The 23,141-nt window shown below is 39.5% G+C and overlaps 1 protein-coding gene across 1 annotated transcript in view; it reads right to left on the reverse strand.

Annotated features, from left to right (window-relative positions):
- Positions 1-23,141, reverse strand: part of tspan9a (tetraspanin 9a) — a 388,713-nt gene that overhangs the window by 21,605 nt on the left and 343,967 nt on the right. The window contains exons 4-5 of the mRNA XM_020941181.2: positions 8,248-8,349; positions 7,933-8,064 (exon numbers count right to left, since the gene is read on the reverse strand). Of these exons, the coding sequence (XP_020796840.1) occupies positions 7,933-8,064; positions 8,248-8,349 (234 nt within the window). The remainder of the gene's footprint in view (positions 1-7,932; positions 8,065-8,247; positions 8,350-23,141) is intronic.

Raw genomic sequence — 23,141 nt, forward strand, 5'->3', positions numbered from 1 at the left:
AGAACACACTTATTCCACTAAGTCATGTCCTTTAGTCCGACAGAAGTTGAATCACATCAGCGCACAAGGAGCGAGCTGTTTTTTTCAACGCTTTATCTTATGCAAATTAGTCATGTGGTTTTAAGTTTCATTTCTGTAAAACGTAAACAAATGTGCGCAAAGCTCCATTAAACACATTATTACTCAATGTATATTTGAGTCCTCATAGGAAATAAAAAAACAAACTTAAATGATCCATCCACACTCACCAAGACAGGGAGGCAACACCGGGCAAATTACACCACGATCTGCCAATGGATCATGGACGCCTGGACTAAAGGATCAGTCTCAAGTGTCGTCCGTTTGTTTCACTTAATTCACTTTGTTTCACTTATAATCCGGTGCAATTTATGTATGAAAATAGACGAGAGAATTCAACATTATTGATACTGCAGTTTATATTCCGAAAAATACGGTAATTAGAAGTGGTTGAAAAAAAATTACCTCGAAAAACAGGCATTCTGTCTGTGAGCAGGGTCACCTCTTCACAGATCTGACATTATAGTAAAGTAATAACTAGTGTTGGGTAAATGAGACGGAGCTCAGGAGCACGTCTCGTTCTTTCTGAAACAAATTGCTTCCGGAGCACTGCCTCGGAGCTCGTCTCTGCAGCCGCTCACGTGACCAAAGTGTCGAAGTGTCGGTCCCTCCCCCGACTGCTTCGCTCTGCGTGTCAATCGCTTCAGTGTATCGAAGCGTTTCATTGGCTCAGAGAATGTTCCGCTCTGTGATTGGTTCAGAGTGCTTCAGGGTGTTCAGCGCACTTCCGTGGTTTGACAAGCGCTAAACTGCTACAGAATAAAAGATGCACCGATATTTCTTAAAAATGTTGGGTAGTGAGGAGTATTGTGTGACGTTAGTGGTGATTTTGGTGACTTTTGGCCACTTTTGGCATTTGTTTCATTTTCGATGGCGTCTACAAGTGGAAAAAAGCGATCCATGGTTTGGGATCATTTTTATCTAATTTACAGCTGCTATTTATGTTGCTCTTTACAGATTATTTTAAATCATCATTATTATTGTTGTTGTTAGGTACGGTGTCGCTCTGCACATAAATATTGTCTTACACTAACAATACTTCATCGATGCTGAGACACCTGCGTGCAAATGGTTACATTTATCCACTAGAGGTCAGTGTCTCTCCAAGACACGTCGAACCATTTGAGACAATATTGCGACTGGAGTGTCAATGCTTCACGAGGCTCCGTTCGCCCATCACTACTAATAACATTTCCATGGAGAAAAGCATTTGATGGGCAATCCACCACCTTTAACTCAAATAGACTTTTCAGAGTTTTGAATCATGTTATAGTCATTTCCTCTTCTTTTTTACCCGCTCGAAGTTGTATTTGGAGTGATTTGTACATGTTTGAACAGTCTTTAATCGCTTATCAAATCTCGTTTTCACAGTTACTGGCGCGTGCCCACTGCACTGTAATTACTTCGTTCTTTAATTTTATTTTCTTAATCGGTGATACAAGCAGGATTCGGCAGCATCGCGTAGTCATTTTGGTCGACTCCCATTGGGCACAACACAAAAATCAGTGGACTTGTTTATTTTATTAAGTCGTTTTAGATGAATATTGCGATTTAAAATGAGTAAATTTTAACATAATGATCCACGGGTGCCATTATAGATTATAACTAGAAGGCTCAAGCACAATATGTCCTCTTTAAAATCCATTCAGTGCAGTAGTACACATATCAGCTCTGAGGACTTGGTGTGCTTCAAAAATGAGCACCTGTTATGAGGTTATTGATCTGTTTCCAGTCTATTGAATATTTGCTGGGTTTGAAGTCTGAAATTTAGAACTCCGACGCTGGAGACTCGCTGGAGAAATGAATTCATATGAAGTCTCTGCTCTGTTACTTTATCAGTGCTTTTTCTTTTGTAAAAGTCAGAAGAATTTCAAAATGTACATGATATCCACGCATTTGTAGCCTTTCATTATGTGTTTAGTCACTTTGCTCCATTCTATACCAATACAGTAACTACAGCCTGTACTTACCAGGCAAGAAATCTCGGGGTAATAATGGACTCAGACTTGAACTTTAACAGCCACATCAAATCAATAACATCTGCAGCCTTTTACCATCTAAAAAACATAGCAAAAATCAAAGGTTTACTGTCTAAATCAGACTTGGAGAAACTTATCCATGCGTTTGTCTCCAGTAGATTAGACTACTGTAATGTTCTGCTCACTGGTCTCTCCAAACGAGCTGTGAGACGCTGCAGAACATCCAGAACATCCAGAACACTGCAGCTCGGGTCCTTACTCGAACTAAGAAGTACGAGCACATAAGTCCTGTGCTCAGGTCTCTGCACTGGCTTCCTGTGCCTCAGAGAATAGACTTTAAAGCAGCTCTGCTTGTACAAGTGTCTCCATGGCCGAGCACCAAAGTCCATCTGTGACATGTTAGTGTCATATGAACCATCTCACACTCTGAGGAGCTCAGGGACCGGCCTCCTGCTGGTGCCCAGAGTCACGACTAAACAAGGGGAGTCAGCGTTTCAGGTTCATGCAGCTAAAACCTGGAACAGTCTGAACATGTGAGACAGACTCTTCTGTGACGCTGTTTAAATCCAGGCTCAAAACATTTCTGTTTAACTGTGCAAATAACTGAAAGGTTTTCATTCCGCACTCTTCTCTCCAATTTATGTCTCTCTTTTTTAATTTTAATCTTCATGATTATTTATGTTTTGATTTGTTTTTATTATGATTTTAATATATTTCTTATTCTGTAAAGCACTTTGAATTACTTTGTGTACGAATTGTGCTATACAAATAAACTTGCCTTGCCTTGCCTTATTGTACCTACTTTGCAGTGGGGGTGTTCTACATGTATGTCTAAGGTGGAATTTTTCAATATCGTCGGTCTGCGGAATATACTGTATTTTATGGGCTATTAGGCGCTCTGGACTATAAGATGCACTGTCATTAAATGGTCTATTTTCGAACTTTTTTCACAAATAAACCGCACCGGACTTTAAACGAAACACAACAGTTGGATGGGCCAGTGGGACTTTGTTTGTGGCGTTCACGGTGACTCTGGGCTTTGTTCAATTGTGGCGCGTAGGGCGGGTGCTGTCTGGGACCGATGGATTGTCGGCGTGTTCGCAGTGACTCAGTTGTTCAGTTGCGTCTAGAAGTGGCACATTGCACTTGCTTTTTCGGTTCCTTCCTCCGTTCCGTTCCTCGTCGGCGTGGAGTGATGAGTGTGGCTGTGGGTGTTTTTCGCTGTGCGGTCGCTGTCTGCTCCGTGTATGTTTGCGTGCGCTGTGGGTGGTGCAGCTTTATAGTTTACTGAAGTCATGATGCGACACCTGAGTGGATTCGTGTATGGGGCGCTCTGGATTGCGGGGCCGCAGTCGTTTTTTGATGCAGTTAGAGGTTTAAGACCGCGTCTAATCACCCGGAAAATATGCTAAATGGGTACGTTTCTTCATAAATCGGGGCATTTCTTCCCTAAACGCCTCCCATTCCCGTTTTTAGCTTATGTCCCCTTCCAGAAAAAACAAAACACAAAACAACTATACTGTACTGCCTACTTTCTTCCTTGATAGGCCACATAGCCGTAGTTCTACAGGGAGCCAGGGGTTTATGTTTATATACTTAGCAGACGCATTTATCCAAAGCGTTTCCCAAAAGCAGATTTGTTAACCTGTTATAGTAACTTAGTTGTCGGTATCAACAGATAACGTCAAAGCTCATGCCGTACTATCGTTAACTAACTTGCTAACTTGGTTGCTTTCATGATCAGTGTATGTACCGGACAGACTCTGATCACATTCTAATATAATTCAGTTTATGCACGTTTAACATGATGCTGGAATTGCTCAAATTGTACAAATAAATGTGTAAATATGTTTATGAACATAACCTCTCATGAAACACTTGTGTTGCCACTTTGCTTTGACCATAGACAGTTTAAACTTTTGCCAAGAAGAAGCAAAAAAGCGGAAGAGTGCAAAACTCTTTCTGATTGGTTGATTACACTCTACAGGACGCCCATTAGGGAGTTTCTGTTGCACGTCTGGAACGCCCAGGCTGCAGGCCGACCCTCCTCGAATTTTTATCAGTTCACATGGGGACACAATGCACACATTAGAAAACACTGTCAAAAAGATTTAAGATAGCCTGAAATTCCAGAAAACAAAAAACTGATTTATATTAAACACCACATTTTCAGGAGCCTGTGATCAATATGAGCATTCATGCTCCTGTTTAGATGTTTGATTTACAACAAAAAAAAAAAAGTGACTGTTATGCACCTGTTGTAGTTCCAACTAACTTAGTTCTATGGTCAGATAGTGTTAAAACAAGGCTCATATGCAAAGGTGGGACTTGCAGGTCATGACTTGGACTCGAGTCAGACTGAAGTCACTTGACTTAAAATATAAGATAAAATGGACTAAGACTTGGGACTGGACTTGGACTTGAAGCTCAATGACTCAGGACTTGAGTCGACAAAATTTGGATGCTTCTCCTAAAAAAATATGTTTTTAGAAAATGCTTTCCTCTTTTTAGTTGATAAATGTGGTGCTTAATCGTACAGGAACAAAATGGAATATGTCCCTCTCCATGTTTTGCTTTGGATGTAACTGAAGTACTGTGAGATGGTATCCTCAAAAGTACTACAGTAATATACAGTACAATACAGTAAAACAGAGGAAACTACATAGGACATGATCCTTAAATTTCAGTGCGAACTGCACGACAAAATTACTGTTATTAAGCACTTTTAAATTGGAATTCTTTTTGTTCTGACTGTAATGATTCACACCAAGATATTGTCAAGACATTTAAAAAGGATAAATTTGGATTTCTACAACTCTTACATAAATAATCATCTATAAATACACCATGACTTTATTTTTAGTTTAGTTAAAAAGTCATATAAATTGCAAAAATCAAAGTTATATTTGGTACTTGAATTGGACTTATGGGCCAGTGACTCGAGACTCGACTTGGACTTGCCAGTATTTGACTTGGGACTTGGCTCGGACTTGAGGTCAAAGACTTGAGACTTACTTGAGATGTGCAAAACAATAACTCGGTCCCACCTCTGCTCATATTAAAGTCTAGAGCTTCGGACAGAGCAGTGCCTACAGTTAGCGTCATATCCCCGGGGAAAGTTGCTGACGTCTGCTCCAAAGTATTACTATCCTTTTTACTTTGGTCCTTGTGTTCTTTCTCTGCACCAGGCCCCTAATGGACTGGAAGTGGACTGAACCAGGTTAACAGCATCACTCAAAACTCCACAGGCTGGACCTTCTCGAGTGGTACACCGAATCCTACAATTTAAGAGATTTTTTACAACCCTGTGATCAATATTATGTTCAATTCCAGACTGAGAACTCCACTCCACTCATCTGGCACTGCTTCCTTGGCAAAGCTTTGAACACATTTAGCCAAAGATGGAATTTTAAAAAGCAGCTTTGCCCATCTTACACTAATTTTTGTACCCATTTTTTTTTTTCCAATTTGGGAAAAGGATCCATGTGTAATTTGTCGTGCTTTTAAGTATCAGTCACTCTGGCAACGGAGGATAATCAACTTGTTTTTTGTGACAATTATCCTTTAATTCAATTTTTTTTTAGCTTCAGCCTTACAGACGACAGACATTTCCTGCTGTTTTACAATGGAATACAGCACGTCATAATGATGATTTCCCCCAATGTTCCGGTTTTATTAGAGATTTTGGGAAGCGCTGTGTGTAGAATCTGCTCGTATTGTTTAAAAAAAAAAAATCTACAATCTCAGCTGAACATGGATTGCAGATAGAAGATGCCCATACACTATATATACATAAATGGGCCTTATTTTGGTCTTAAAATGTTCGTATTAATCCGCTTTACATGATCCTGGTGTTTTTATTTTGCTATTTAGTCCGTTAATCAATTTCTATTCCTAATATGAAAATGGCTCCAAATTTGCCACTATAACTGCAAGCCTCGATGAGCTTCATTTGACTTGGAGCCGCACGCTATGGGTGATGTCACAATCCCTCAGTCCACTTCTTTATACAGTTTAAGGCGTAAACATACAAGTTTTTGACTGTATATATAAATAGACATCGCTAAACCACTAACAACTGCGTTCCAAATAGAAAGTGAGCATAGGAGCGTTTCTGGCTCCATCAACTCTGGCTCCAATTCACATTACACTGAAAATTTGTCACACCTCTTTCTCTAACTGCTGCTGTGAGTCTCGTCATTTTGGATTTAAAATGTTCGTATAACCCGCTCTACGTTATCCTGGGGGTTTGATTTTGCTATTTTGTCCATAAATCCATTCCTATTCCTAATATAGGACCGGCTCCAAATTCGCCACTATAACTGCAGGCCTCAAATGAGCTTCATTTGACTGGAGCCGGATGCTATGGGCAACGTCACACTCACTTAGTCCACTTCTTCATATTATTATATTATTGTATTACACAATCTTTGTACAAGTACATGTTCATGTACAAGTTTGTCTCATTTTCAGGATATGAACAGGCCTCATGTGAAGCTCAGAACCTCCAGAATTACCTCCCTGAGCTGCAGAGGCTGCACTGGCACTGGTTCATCATTGGTGCAGGTGCTGGGGTTTAGGTAGTGACCATTCAGATCAGAGAGAGGCATTTTAGGGTTATGGCATAGACTGTATATATAAATGGACATAGCTAATGCACTAGCTGACATGTTCCAAGTAGGAAGTGAGCATGGGAGCACTTCTGGCTCCATCGACTCAGGCTCCAATTGACTTTACATTGAACAGTTGTCACCCCTCTTTCTGTAACTGTAGCTGTGTCATTTTGGATTTAAACTCTTTGTATTAACCTGCTTTACATAATCCTTAGGGTTTTATTTCATTATTTTGTCCGTAAATAAATTCCTATTCCTAATGTGCAACTGGCTCCAATTTCGCTCCCATAACTGTCAGCTTCGTTGAGCTTCATTTGACTGGAGCCGAATGCTATGGGCGATGTCACACTCACTTAGTCCAATTCTTTATACAGTCTATGGGCTACACATATATGTTTGTCTCATTCTCAGTATATGAACAGGCCTCATGTGAAAGCTCAGAACCTCCAGAATTCACTAATTGAGCTGCAGAGGCTGCACTAGCACTGGTTCATGATTGGCTGAAGGTAGTGATTCAGATCAAAGAAAGTCCTTTTAGGTTTATGGCATAGACCGTATATATAAATGGACATAGCTAACGCAGTAGCAGCTGCGTTCCAAACAGGACGTAAGCGTGGGAGCACTTCTGGCTCCGTCGATTCAGGCGTTTGACTTGATTTGAACTGTCATCCCTCTTTTTGTACCTGCTGCCATGAGCCTCGTCATTTTGGTCTTAAAATGTTCATATTAACCCACTCTACATGATCCTGGGGTTTTTATTTCGCTATTTTGTCCGCAAGTATAAATAAATATTTTGTCCGCCTGGTGGTCTCTAACCACCAGGAAGCTAGGAATCTGTGTCTCCCTAATGAAGAACTTTGGACTTTTCTTTTTAATTTATTATTATTTAATTTTGAAGATTGAGAGTGAGAACATAATTTAAATTTTTCATGTGTTCATATGAAAATTTGACAATAAACTTTTGAATTGAATTGAATTTGAATTCCAACTCCTAATATCCAACTGGCTCCAAATTTGCTACTATAACCGCAAGCCTCGATGAGCTTCATTTGACTGGAGCTGAAAGCTTTTGGTGATGTCGCACTCATTTAATCTCCTTCTTTACACAGTCTATGGTTTATTTATGAATATTTTTGTAATTAAGACTTAAATCAGCATTAAAATTGATATCAGTAAGAGCTATATTTGATTTTGATTTGAACGTCTCATATTTCCACACACATTTAGGTCTTGTTTATTTCAAAATTCACACTCAGACTCACCCTGTTCCAGAACATGTTGGTAGAGTTGCGGCCACAGTTTTGGTAGTGCTCCTGGCAGCATCGGTCTGGCACCACCTTCTCTTTGAGCGCCTCGTGCCAGTCTGTGTACGCGATGACTCCGCAGCACTTCCACTGTCGGGACACGCACACAACCAAACGCGTTACTTCAAAGCTAAAGTGTTTTAATTAGCATTTGTTTTAGCGTAAGTAATGCCAGATCGCACATTAGCTGGAATAATTTTGCATATTTAGAATGAATGCGTTCGCTTTGGAGGTTTTTATTGTGATGCTAATGGGTCTTTTTGTGTGACATACCTCGGCTTGAATGATGTTCCAGGCGTTTCGAAGGCCTATGTTGTTTTCAGAGTTGTACAGAGACAGTCCGTCCTTCAGGTCCTTTTTGGCGTTCTCGCTCACCTGCGAACAACAAACAAAAACACGGGGATGTTTACTTTCACTTTTAAAAGGGCTAAATGCATGATTATTGATTGATCGTTCTATTCCGTTTCAGTACTTAACAGCCCAAATAAAAAAAAAGATGGAGGGCAGGTCTGTTGTGATAAAAAAACTGAACAAAAACACTTTTCTTTCTTAATGGTGCATGGTGTGACTTTATTTTTGGGGGTCCGTCACCTGTTTTTTTCTATGGAGATGTCATTGCTTTGCCTGAAATGTTCCACAGTATGACATTAAACAGCTCGCCGTTAAATTTACGAAGTTACAGGAGGATTTACAGCTGAAAAATACCTAGAAAAACAAGCATTCTGACTGTGAGCAAGGTCGCCTCTCCACAGATCTGACCTGTAACTCGGTTTAGTCTGGTCTCCATGAAGATAGAAAGGTTTAACAATAAGCATTTCATGGACCCTTCCACCAGAAAAGTTACACAATGCACCTTTAAAGCCACTATATATAATTTTTTTTTAAAATAGACGAGAATAAAACCATATTGTTCAGTGGTAGTACTTTTATTGGACTTAAAAAATTTTGACTTTTAGTTTTATCTGACAATCGAAGAAAAAATACAAAATGGATTAAAACAACATATTTGAAGGATTAAACAACAAAAATAAGTGAAATCAGTGGCTCATATTCCACTATTTTCTGATCTACTGTGTGTTAGAATGTTGTTTTCTTATCACAAACATACAAGGAGCTGTGTTTTGTTTCATTCACACGGCTTAAATATGCAGGATTTGTGTTACATATGTGTTCTTTTCTCAAATGGAAATCACTCTGTTCCATATGGAGTAAGAAAGTTTCAGAAATACTCATGTGCATAGAATAGAAATCCGTGCATATTTGGCTGTAGTTGAGCATAAAATAAATATCCGTAAACTCTCGAACGAGTCCAGTCGTATATAAAATGTATTGTGTGTATTTTATCCATCAGAATACAAATTGAAAAGTTATGACATCAAGAATTACAAATCATTAAACTTTTCATTTCTTTTCAGTTTCCATTCAGTTCTGATGGATAAAATACACACAATACATTTTATGTATGGCTGGACTCATTCGAGAGTTTATGAATATTTATTTTATGCAGAACTACAGCCAAATATGCATGAATTTCTTATTCATCAGAAGGTTTCACTTTGTGCAAACCGTCTGACCTTGCAGCGCTAAGATTCTTTCGTTCAACAGTAGGTAGGTACTTTTTTATTTAACCAATTGCTGCTATTTGGTCGAGACGTATGTAATGCGCCGCTAACTGGTATATTAAACTTTTCCCAAATCCCGTAGGAAGAAGAGCAATAACGTATTTCCCCTTGATAAAATTCACCAAACATTCTCTTTGTTCCGGCTTTAAATCCTCGATCTCGGGAATCGTTGCCAACACAGTATGTCTGACTCTTCGCTGATTGGCTGGTGCTCGGACTCCCACTTATGGGGTTTTTGGGAAAGGTCTAGTGTATTCCGATTCTTGACCAAGTCGCTGGAGAGAAATTAAATGGAGCAGAGGCAGTAGGTGGCACCAGTCTGACTATGGATTTCTATCCTATGCACATGAATATTGCGTGTCTTGCCCAAGGACACAACGACAGCATTTATGTGTAGAAGCAGGAATCGCAACATCAACGGATCTTACGGGTCAACTAATAATGTTTTGGGGTGTTTTTATGTCAAGAACGAGATTCAAAGCGCCAACCTTGATGTCAAGTTGGGGTGTGCAAAAATATTAAAATGTAGATATATCGTATCATTTAATGTGATGATACAGTATCGATATCATTGGCTGATGTATCGATATATCACCAAGAGTATTTTTTGGTATATTTTTTTTTTAAATTATTTTGTTATAGCGCTACAGTTTTGTAGCCAAGGTGGTGCCAATTGGATATTTTTAATAATTGGACTACACTAGATGTTTCGCAAAAACCCCGGAAAAAAAAAGTGCGAGTTTGGGCACTGGCCAATCAGCGAAGAGCGAGACATTCTGTGTTGGCAACAATTCCCGAGATCGCGGATTTAAAAAATGACTATGGATTTCTATCTTATGCACATGAATATTTCTGAAAACTTTCATACTCCTTAGTTCCACCTTGTGATGTCATGTGATAAAAAAAGGAAGCACTTCACTTTGTTTTTAAACTCCACACACCTTCACTAGAATCATTTGGATTATTTCAGAACTGGAATTGCCAATCTCTATCTCTTCATGACATCACAAGGTGGAAACGAGCATTTTGAGCTTTGGAAATGTAAACAGACTAATAACAATAAAGGATTTCTCAAATATGTGTGAATGAAACAAACACAACTCCAGTTTTTTGATGAGGAATCAGCATTAAACATGGCTAAAAACTCACAAAAGTCAATTTTATGTCATGTAGAACCTTTCGATAATCGAGAACAGACTTTTCGCATCTGTAAACATTTCTTTCATTTGTCCTTTGTCTCACACACCCATTACGTTTTTGTAATTAACTTGTATTTACACTGTCTGTATTCAGCGTATTGAATCCTGCTCTCACATTCAGACATTGTTGTTAAGCCTTTTGAATCTCAGCTTTTGAATTTCGGCTTCTGCTGTAAATTGAGTTATGATGTAATTACTGCTTTTCGACTGGAGCGGGCCGTTAGTGTTTGCATGAGCACATCCGCGCGCATGCTTCGCAATTTGTCAGCTTCTTCTTCTTCCTCCCCCCCATGAAGGATAATGGCAACGTCCGTATCGCGTAGTGAAGCGGAAAATGTTTTTAAGTTGGACTGATCGCTGGTGGCACGTGATGAGTGAAGTAATCAAGCTAAAAATGATTGGCGCTAAGATGACTTTGAGAGGTGCGGGGAGTGATCAGTGAGCTAAACATAAGGACCATCTTCGGGGAAATTGGATGCAGATTTGATACACTTGATGCGGATAGATCCTACATGCCCTTCAGCGACGCAGGCTAATCGTTTTCCTCATGACTGCCCCCAACTGTGCTGAGGGTAGAGCTGCAGCTGATGGAGAAGAATATGTGATGTCTTAATGAGAGAAGCACAGAGCATCTTAACACCGAGCTGGGGCTGAGGGAGATCTGCAAACTGCCAACGACACAGATGCACTTTATATTTGGGGTGGCAAAAACATTAACCACGCTCACACCAGTTTGATCTGTGTGTCGCTGAACTGAGTTTAATACATTATAAATCTAGAATGGTTCTCGCTGAAAGAGATCGGAAAACGTGAAGCGTCATGATGACTTTTTGACTATTTGAATCTGATTGTTTGAAGCGTCGCAGCAGCAAAACAAGCCAAAAAAAATACACTTTTGTTAAATCCAGTTGAGAAAAAAGCGCAGACATCTTCCCTGTCCACAAATGCACTACCGTATTTTTCAACTATATGTCGCTTCGGAGTTTAAGTCGCACCAGCCAAAAAATGCGTAATGAAAAAGAAAAAAACATATAGGTCGCACTTTTTGGGGCAAATCTTGAAAGTCAAGTTCTAGTAATGACAATAGAACAGAGAACAACACTGTTAACGTCACATATGAACAGTTCTTCAGATAAGTATAGCATAAACAATAGAACAGAACAAGTTTACCAAACTCTCCATCTCACTCCAAATCACTAAATCCATTGAATTCTTCATCGGTGTCACTTCGGAGCAACTCCGTGACCTCCGGAGGTAAACAGAGCGCCACTTCCTCTTCTGTGTAGCTGTCGTCAGACTCAGCATCAGCTCCAGTTAGAATTATTCCAGTTTTTCTGAATCCTGACAGGATGGTTTCGGTGTCATTGAAGTCCAGGCTTTGTCCATCCATCCAGTGACTTCCAGGAAAGTTGCATGGTGCATCCTCCCGGTGTCACAAGTTTCTCACTCACCCTTTCTTTCTTCTGCTCGATTACTGTTTTCAGCTGGAAAATATGATTTTCTTTTTGTGGGCATTTGTGTTCAGTCTTCTCAGTCGTCATTATAAGTTTGCTGAATGTTAAATTGTTCAGTGTAACAGAAGTTATGGTGCAATCGACTGACATGATACAGACAGGACAGAGGCTCTTTCTGCAGGAGACATGTGCAGTAGAGTGATGTGGCAGTGGTACAGGAGTAATAGGAGTAGCAGATACTGACACTGGTGCGACCATGGAAAGCTTTGGCAGATTGTTAAAGCCATTGCTAATGAATCCACGATTTTATCATAACTACACCGAAAGTCGTCATCCGTCTGTTTCCAAACTTCTTCCAATAGGCGTGAATAGCCTCAATCACAAAGTCAATTTCAACACTACTGCTGCATCTTTTCTAATAATTGTCACTTCACTGACTGGTTAAATCCCATGTCATTCAATAACATAAAAGTCAGAGGTTATGGTACGGCGACCCACTTTTACTTTCTGGGGCTTTTAACACCATGTGAGTTGTGTGGTCCTCTGTGTCTTTTATTTACTTTTTAATTGGTTACTGTTTTTATCTATTTTATTCTTTTTAGCACTACTTTTATTCATCAGTTTTATTATTCTTTTATCTATTGTTTCTATTAGTTCCTTTTGTCTGGAACATAATTCTGCTGACTTTTTAGAATTAAATGTGTAAATGTGAAGCACTTTGGAAACTGTCTTGTTTTTAAAATGTGCTATACAAATAAAGTTGGATTGGATTGCGCAACAAAGCTCCTAATAAATAAACTGCATCATTATTATAAGACAATAACATTAAAAAAATCATTGTCACAAGGCTCAGACAGCTTCATTTTCATCGTCACATCTCCCAATTCTATGATATTTGAAACCGTTTACCAACATAAACAAACAAAAGTATATTCATCTCAAATTCGTTGTGTGTGTTTCTACAGGAATGCGCGTCTAATGTTTGTGTGAATCGGATGACGTGAGCTCTTAGACAGGGACAGATTTGCTTTAATCGATTCAAACTCGTGCAAAGCCTGTAAAAAGTGCGCTACAGCATGTCAGCCATTAGTCAAGGGATTGTGGGATTGTATGGTAATTACACTAGGCCCAGACTCTTATGCAACAAGAGAGAGAACAGCAGTCGTTCTAAGAGGAATTCAAATACATTATCTTAACATGAATACCAGAAAATGGAGTCAGAAAATGTGAAACTATAGGTGGTGGGAAATTGTATTGTGACCAAAGGGAACTGTAATGCAACTTTCCAACGTTTACTTCAGATAAATAGTGAACATTTTAATACAGCGCTTTTCCGCCGTCAAGGCTCAAAGGGCTTTACATCAAGGAACTACTCGCCCATTCACGCACACATTCATACACAAACTAGGGCGAGGTGGGTTAAGTGTCTTGCCCGAGGACACAGTGAAAGTATTTATGGTAAATGGTTAGATTTTTCTATAGTCCTTTTCCAAATTCAAGACACTCAAAGCGCTTTACAACAAGGAACCACTCACCCATTCACACAGACATTCATACACCAGTGTACGCAAACACTCGGGGCGAGGTGGGTTGAGTGTCTTGCCCAAGGACACAACAACAGCATTCATGTGTAGGAGCTGGAATCGCAACGTCAACCTGCAGTTCAGTGGATCTTACGGCTCAACCAGTAATGTTTTGTTTTTTTTTTTTATGTCGAGATTGGGATTCAAAGTACAAGCCTTTATGTCGAGTAGGGATGTGCAAAAATATTAAAATATCAATATATAATATCGTTTAATGTGAAGATACAGTATCGATATCATGAGTTGCTGTATCAATATTTCAAGTATTTTTGGTATATTTTGTTACAGCGCTTTGTTTTGTAGCCAGGCTGGTGCCACCTAGTGCCTCTGCTCAATTTAATTTCTCTCCAGCGACTAGGTCAGGAATCAGAATACACTAGATGATTCGCAAAAACCCCAGAAGTGTGAGTTCGGGCACCTGCCAATCAGCGAAGAGCCATATATTCTGTGTTGTCAACGATTCCTGAGCTCGAGGATTTAAAGCCGGAATAAAGAGAATGTTGACGGTGAATTTTATCAAGGGGAAAGACTTTATTGTCCTTCTTCCTACGGGATTTGGGCAAAGCTTAATATACCAGTTAGCCCCCTTAGCGGTGCATTACATACATCATGACCAAATAGCAGCAATTGGTTAAATGAAGAAAAAAATACCCGCCTACCATCGAGTGAACAAATCCCAATACTGCAAGGTCAGACGGTTTCTACAAAGTGAAACCGGCTGATGAATCAGGCTAACAGTTTTGTTGCTTGTTTAGTGAAAGGAAACTTGTTTATGCAGCATATTTGATATTTTCACTGTTTTTGTGGAGCAAACTGGGTGTTTCATGTTAACTTTGCAAAAGAAGAGATTTAACAAAGACTCTTAGTATCACAGCCATGATTTAGCCTTTATTATTTACTAAATGATTTCAGAGGCGGCACTACCATCAGGCAAAAGTAGGCGGCTACATTGGGTCCCCAAACCTGGAGGGGCCCCCAACCAATTGCCCTCAGTGCATCAGAGCAATTAGATTTTTTCTCAATATGACATTAAATGAGAGTAATTTACTTTTAAACAATAATCATAAGAAAAATAATATAATCATATGTAATGGAGGTAAACAAAAATGTAATTGTACTAACAAAAAAATAAAACTACTTTCAGTTCTGGTTATCTAGTAGGCTCCCTAACTAACAAGACAAGTTTCCAATCCACCATAATTCAAATAAATAGAGATGTGGCTGTTTCAAGGACATTGGGAAAAAACAGACACAAATATATTAAAAAAACACAAACAAAACAGAAAAAATGGTGCATTATAGTGAGGGCCCCAAACTCAAGTTCACCTAAGGCCCCCAAATTACTAACTCCACCACTGGATTTGAAATATATCACATTGAATCTTATCGAATCATAAGATCACTGTATCGAGGTATGTATCATGTCCGCACCTTCTGAATGATACCCAGTCCTAATGTCGAGAGCGGGATTCGAACCGCAGACCTTCTGATCAGTGGACGCAATCTGCAATCTACAATCTGAGCTACTATCAATAAATAAACAACAATTGCGCTGTTATTTCTTCAATCAGATCAGTGTGACGTCCTCTATTTCATTTCAAAAAGCCATTCAAACTTTCTAAGCACAACTTTGTAATGTCTTGCACAGTATATGTTATTATTATTTGTTTTTTAGAGTAGAGAAAGACTCAAAATTAACTTAACAAAAAAGATTAAAGTGAGAGAAAGTCTACTTGTGTTTGGACCGGGTGGATTTGAACACCATAAAAATACTGCAGGCCCAGAGATTACCAAGTAGGTCAGTATTTGCACATGTCAATTGAGAGTAAAAGTGAAACGTGTGTGTATCTCTGGACTTATTTACTGAGTGAAAATGGAAAAATAAATTGTCTGTCGATGGCGTCAGCTGCATCGGAGTCCACACACATTCCCAGACACCAGCGCATGCTTGTGAATGAGGCATACCTGAGTAAAAATGCATGAAGGATTCTCAGAAAGCTTTATAGTAGAGTCACGAGTACTGTCTGATAATGAACCAATGGACTTTGTATTAGGAAGTAAACATGTTTACTTCCACAGGTTCAAAAACACTTCATTCAAAGCTCTGCCCTGTATAACCTACTACTACTACTCTTTAATCCCTCATGTACACCTTAACATAAAGGATTAGTGGTGATAGCAGCATAAAAATGTACAGTATCTCCAAGTATAACGATTTCTATACATGTCATGAGTCTAATAATATATGGGTTTGACTTTCTAAAATGAGGGACAACAAATTTTTCATGGTACTTTTCATGGTATTTTAATAATTGGAAATAGACTGCATTAACATTTTGCAGCACTATAAAACAAAACAAAACAAAACAGACAACAGCCCCATGGATCATGACCAAAAGGGTTTAGGCTGAAGTAAAATAAAGTGCTTATAATGCCGAAACCTATTAAACAATGACAGAATTCCAAGAGAAAAAAGCAGCGTATGAACAGCAAGTTTACATTTACAATTTCACTTACGACTCACTGTTTATATAAGAGACAAAATATAAATTAAAACAAACTAAATTTAATGCATAATTCATTCATTCCAGATAAATTATTATTATTATTGTTATTATGTGTGAATGAAACTAAACACAAGTCCAGGTACAGTACGTGTTTGGGGAGGAAACAACATTAAAGCATAGATCAGAAAGCAGCTTAAGGAGGGACCTTTAAGGAGACAAGGCCAGAACATTACATCTTGTCTTAAAGGATTACGAGTGCGATTTAGCAAACATAAGAGCTCAAGAGTTAAGATCCAAGTCAGAAGGTGACCTGCACACCCTTTGTCTTAAAACAGACCCAAATTGTGTAAAACACTTTAAGCCGGACGTACACTGTGCGATTTTTGGCCGTTTTTATGACGATTTTTCACTCGTACAATCAAGTCTTTAGACTGGCACCACTTAGTGCCTCCGATCAATGTCATTTCTCTCCAGAGACTAGGTCAAGAATCAGAATACACAAGACAGTTTGCAAGAACCCCAGAAGTTGTAGACTGCGCACCGGCCAATCAGCGAAGAGGTTGTGAAGCCATGACGTCAAACTCAAGCACCTGTCTGGGTCCCTATGTTATTAGGTTTGTTTTTTCAGACCTAGAGTTTTGTTTCATACCTGACAGTTTCGACGGCTCACGAACGGTCTTCCTCAGAGTGGTCACGTGATGTTGCTGTGACGTGTCCGGTCAGCTGATTTGAACAGGTTTTAGCGCTGCCTTTCTACTGGTGGAGGCAGGACGACGATGGAGCAAACATCATTGGGACAGAGGAAAACAAACATCGCGGCTGGATTAAAGAAGCAATCGAAAAACGGAAATGTGCCCACAGGACTGTAAACCAGGATGAGGGGTCTTTTTTACTCTCACACACCTGGGATACTGTCCTGAGGAAGTCGGACTGCAGGTGGCGCTGTCGTCCTGCCTCCACCGGTAGAAAGACAGCGCCAAAACCTGTTTAAATCAGCTGACCGGACACATCACAGCAACATCACGTGACCACTCTGAGGAAGACCGCTAGTGAGCAGTCAAAACTGTCAGGTATGAAACAAAACTTTAGGTCTGAAAAAAGAACCTAATAACATAAAATATTGGAAGACCAAATTAATCTCATTGGACTGTCTGGGTCCCTTTTGTGGTACAACAACAATAAACAAAGTGATCGAGATGGATCGAGACAGACCTGTGTTGGCAACGATTCCCAAGATCGAGGATTTAAAGCCAGAACAAAGAGAATGTTTGGTGAATTTTATCAAGGGGAAAGACATTATTGCCCTTCTTCCTACGGGATTTGATGCATTACATACATCACGACCAAACAGCAGTGTTTGGTTAAATAAAAAAGTACCCGCCGACCGTCGAGTGAACGAATCCTAATGCTGCGAGGTCAGACGGTTTCTACGAAGTGAAATTTTTGGCTTAATCATGTGTGATGCTTCGTGTAGTAAACATGGGGGTAACGAGAACCAGTTAATACCTCACGACGAGCTTCTGATCGGCAATCGTAAGTTTGAAATCCAGTCGCTTCTCGTGAGGAACATGAATCGTGAGCTGAGAACTTTTAAACCCTGCGATAGGTAAAGATTTCAATAACAGACTGTCCCACCTGCTTGTCTTCGTAGAGGCCTTATTGCATTGCCTAAAATGTTCCACAGTATGGGATTAAACATATCCATCTAGCATGTATTCAGTTACAGGTTTTTATTCTACGCCGTCTTACTGTGAGTGCGGCCGCTCCTCCACAGATCTCTGGGCTGGTGGCCAAACTACCTGCTCCCCTTTATCTTTCTACGGTGATAAATTTAATGCCATATCGTGGAATTCTACGGGCAATGCAAGAATATCTCCATGGAAACAAGCTGCCGTGAACTCTCGACCAGGTAAAATCATCAATATTTTTCAGAACATAACTACGTTCACTTGAGTAGCGACGCGTGTAGAAAAACGCGATAAACGAAACTCTCTCTGACCATACGATCCGACTCAAAACTCAAATGTGGACGGGACTTTTGATGAAACAAAAGCTGCAGCTCATTGTTCTTAATCTCCCGGATTTGGAGCCTATTTGCTGAATTAAACATAAAAGTGGGGGAATTTGAGCAGAGCAATTAAGACTTCCTTGGCTTGAGTGCATTAGTAATCATGAATCTTGCAGAGCCTCTTAAAACACTCTCGACCAACCTTTTGAAACGTGATTATGACTATTCACTTTTTAGGCTTAAAGCTGGAACTTTTCTCATTGAAAACTTTAAAGATGCACTCTGTGACTTTTCTGGTGGAGGGTCTGTCAAAGGCTTTTCTCCGTGAAGACCTTATTGCTTTGTCTGGAATGTTTCACAGTATGGTGTTAAATCTTTCACCTTTCTATCTTCAAGGAGACCAAACCAGACCAAGTTACAGGTCAGATCTGTGGAGAGGCGACCCTGCTCACGGTTAAAATGCCTGTTTGTCTAGGTATTTTTGAGCTATAAAACCACCTGTCATTGAAAAAAAAGTAAGGTAGAGCTGTTTAATAAACCTTTTTCACAACGGTCGAAAGTGCCGCAATACAGGGTAAACGTTACTTCCGGTTAAGGCTTTTCTGTGGCAAAATGTCTCGTGTGTTTTCCACCAGCTTCATAAATCTGCCCCATCACCAAATCTTCAACCAACAAGATCAAAAAATGAAGAATTTATCCACAACTATCAAGGTAAGAAAGATGAAAACTTAAAGGCAAATGACGATGACGCAGCAGGGAACTACCGAGCAAAACTAATGTTATGGTCATGAATAAAACAGAAGTGACTTGTTCACTCAGACTGATTCTCGAATTAAAATTAAAAATAGATTTCATGATGTAGATATTGGCATAGATAGAGAGATTTCTGCAGTTCAAATGCTACAGATTACAAGTCTCGCATTTAAACTGTCTATGCCAATATCTACATCACGAAATCGATTTTTAATTTTAAATCTAGAATCAATCTGAGTGAACAAGTGACTTACGTTTTATTGTGAGACAGACTCTTCTGTGACGCTGTTTAAATCCAGGCTCAAAACATTTCTGTTTGACTGTGCATATGGCTGAAAGGTTTTCATTCCGCACTCTTCTCTCCAATTTATGTCTCTCTTTTTTTAATTTTAATCTTCATGATTATTTATGTTTTGATTTGTTTTTACTATGATTTTAATGTATTTCTTATTCTGTAAAGCACTTTGAATTACTTTGTGTACGAATTGTGCTATATAAATAAACTAGCCTTGCCTTGCCTATTTATGACCATACCGTTAGTTTTGTTCAATAGTTCACTCGTGCTCGTTCGTGTTCGCCTTTAAGTTTTCGTTTTTCTTACCTTAATAGTTGTGGATAAATTCTTCATGTTTATCTTTTGTCGAAAACGGCTGGAAGCGCCGCGATGCAGAGTAAACGTCACTTATGTTAATTGTTTTCTTTAGCAAAATATCTGTGGAAATGTCTCGCGTATTCTCCACCAACTTCGAAATCTGCCCCATCACCAAATCTTCATCCAAAAAGATCGAAAAACGAAGAATTTATCCACAACTATCAAGGTAAGAAAGACGAAAACTTGAAGGTGAACAATGACGACGCATTAGTGAACTACTGAGCAAAACTAACATTATGGTCATGAATAAAACACAAGTAACTTGTGAACTCAGACTGATTCTAGAATTAAATTTAAAATCAATTTCATGATGTACGTATTAGCACAGATAGAGAGATTTGTGTAGTTTAAAGGTTGTATAGAGGATTTTTTTAAGGGAAGAGAAATACAGCGACAGTTCTTTTACAAATGTTGTGCATGCGAGTTTTTAGACCCTTCGTCCGCTTCACTCGCGCAATCGCTGGAAGGAATCTCCAAGAATCACCTCAGTTTGTCTTCGCTCCTTTTCCCCTTCTCTTCTTCTTTCAGCGACCTCAAGAACCGACTTTCTTTTGCGGCGAACCGGTCGTGGATTCTCGTCCGCCATCGCAACAAACTTTGTGAGGAAGTGACAGTTTGAAAAAGCCTCTAAGAACCGCTGCATAAACCACGTGATCCCTGCATCCCGACGAGTCAATTACACTAGAAACGTAGGGAGTTTGATTGATGACCTGACAGCCAATAGGTAAAGAGGCAGCCTCGTTTTCTATTGGCTGATGTTTATCTGGCCTCAACACGTCCACAGTTGATAAATTTTCATTCTTTTTTTTTTGGTCATCATAATTACAAAGCTGCTGCATCTCTGTAATGGTATTTTAAACTTTCATTGACAATTTGAAACAAAAAAAAAAATCCTCCATACAACCTTTAAATGTCAGACATGTAATCTGTGAACATCTGTAGCGTTCGAACTGCACAAATCTCTCTGTCTATGCCAATATCGACATCATGAAATCGATTTTTAAACTTAATTCTAGAGTCAGTCTGAGTTCACAAGTTACTTATTAAAAAATTACAGGAGTAGTTCACTGAAGCGTCGTTGTTGTTCGCCCTTAAGTTTTTGTCTTACCTTGACAGTTGAGGATAAATTCTTCATCGACAGAATATGTTCTTTGTCGACCTTGTTGGTTGAAGATTTGGTGATGGGGCAGATTTATGAAGCCAGTGGAAAATACACAAGACATTTCCACAGATATTTTGCCACAGAAAAGCATTAACTTAAGAGACGTTTATACTACATCGCGACACTTTTGACGGTTTTGAAAAGGGTCTATTGCTCTTTCTGGAATGTTCCACAGTATGACATTAAACAGCTCTACTTTACGTTTATTAAAGGTGATTTGCATAACTTTTCTGGTGAAGAGTCTGCCAAATACTTTTCTCCATGGAGATGTTACTGCTTTGTTTGGAATGTTTCATAGTATGGCATTAAACATTTCACCTTTCTATCATCATGGAGACCAAACCAGACCGAGTTACAGGTCAGATCTGTGGAGAGGCGACCCTGCTCACAGTCAGAACGCCTGTTTTTCCAGGTCTTTTTGAGCTATAAAACCACCTGTAATTGCAAAAAAAAAAAAAGCAAGAGAGCTGTTTAATGTCATACTGTGGAACATTCCAGGCAGATAAATTATATATTCATAGAAACAAGCAGGTGACGGACCCCCAACCAAAAAGTTACGTAGTGCATCTTTAAATTAGAGCTAGTTTTAACTAAAAAATACCTAAAAAAAAAACCACGACTCTGACCTGAAACTTGCCTGATTTGGTTTCTAGTGAAGCTGTACGGAGTTTAAAAACACAGTGGAGCACTTTCTGTATTATCACCACATGACATCACAAGATGGAACAGAGTATTTTCAGTTTGAGAGAAGAACTCAGCCTAAATATGCAGGATTTGTGTGTTAAAAATTTAACGTTTTAATGCCGTAGTGTGAAAGACTCTGGACAAAAACACTAACATTTCAGTGTAGAAAAGCATTTGCACCAGAAAAGTTACACAATGCACCTTTAAATATACATTCTATATCTCATTACGGGCTTCGTGTGAAACAGTAGCTGGGTTCTTCCGCTGAAGCTGCTTAAAAATGAAACGTAATGAACTAGTTTCGGCGCTAACAAGAGGCAGACAAACGAACGCACGGCAAACAGGGATTTGATCATGCATCGCTCTGACCCATTTTCCACAAACATACGCAGCTGTGTAGCATTAGCCTATTTTTACTGATGAAGAAAACCCACTCCCGCGCTCTTCCTCACACACTTTCATTATTCCACATCTGACGCTTCCGTTTTCCAGGGACCGTTTCAGGGTGGATTCCGAGAGGCTCCAAAATCGTGCTTCAGAGGCAAACTTAAAAAATAACGTTAAAGTTTCTATGTTTTGTCTATGGACTCGCTCGATTACATTTGATCTTTTGCAGCCGATGTCGTCAACTTTCCCCCGAGGGTGTGACGCTAACTGTAAGCACTGCTCTGTCTGAAGTTTATTAGACGCTGAGCTCTAAGGGATCAAGTTTTACAAGTCTCAAGTAAGTCTCAAGTCTTTGACCTCAAATTCGAGTCAAGTCCCAAGTCAAAAACTGTCTCAATTCGTGTGTCATTCGTTCATTCGATTTTCAATATAAAACCAAAAATAAGAAAACGAAAAACAACTGTTTTCTTCATTATTTGTCTCCAAAACCTAAATGAAAAAACAGATAATGATTAGTTTTTTCAATTTTCAATTTTGTGTTTAAATGAAAAATGGAAAAAACGGATAACGGCCGTTTCCCGTTTACTTGACTTCGTGACTGCGATGCCGGACTTTTGCACTGTGTATGGACGGGACCAGGTCTGATCCAGGTCCGGGACCAGAGCGGGACCAGAGCGGGACTGAGGCCGAGATCAGAGCGGGACCAGACCGAGACTGAGACCAAACCGGGACCAGACCAGGACCAGAGCGGGACTGAGACCGAGATCAGAGCGGGACCAGATTGGGACCAGACCGAGACTGAGACGAAGACCAGGCTGGGACCAGGCCCGGGACCAGACCGGGACTGAGGCCGAGACCAGAGCGGGACCAGATCGAGACTGAGACCGAGACCAGGCCGGCACCAGACCGAGACTAAGACCGGGACTGAGACTGAGACCAGGCCGGGACCAAACCGGTTGGCTCATAAGTCCAATTCAAATTCAAGTCGTCTGCTTTGAGCATCAAGTCACTTCAAGTCTTTAAACTAAAGCACCAAATATAGCTTTGATTTTTGCAATTTATATGAATTTTAAGCTAAATTGTACTTTAAAAAGTCATGATATATTTATATATGAGTATTTCTATAAGAGTTATAGAAATGCAAATTTTTCCTTTA

This window comes from Boleophthalmus pectinirostris, unplaced genomic scaffold (assembly GCF_026225935.1).
Source record: "Boleophthalmus pectinirostris isolate CB_2022bp ecotype Guang Dong unplaced genomic scaffold, ASM2622593v1 HiC_scaffold_2, whole genome shotgun sequence".
Classification (NCBI taxonomy): domain Eukaryota; kingdom Metazoa; phylum Chordata; class Actinopteri; order Gobiiformes; family Gobiidae; genus Boleophthalmus; species Boleophthalmus pectinirostris.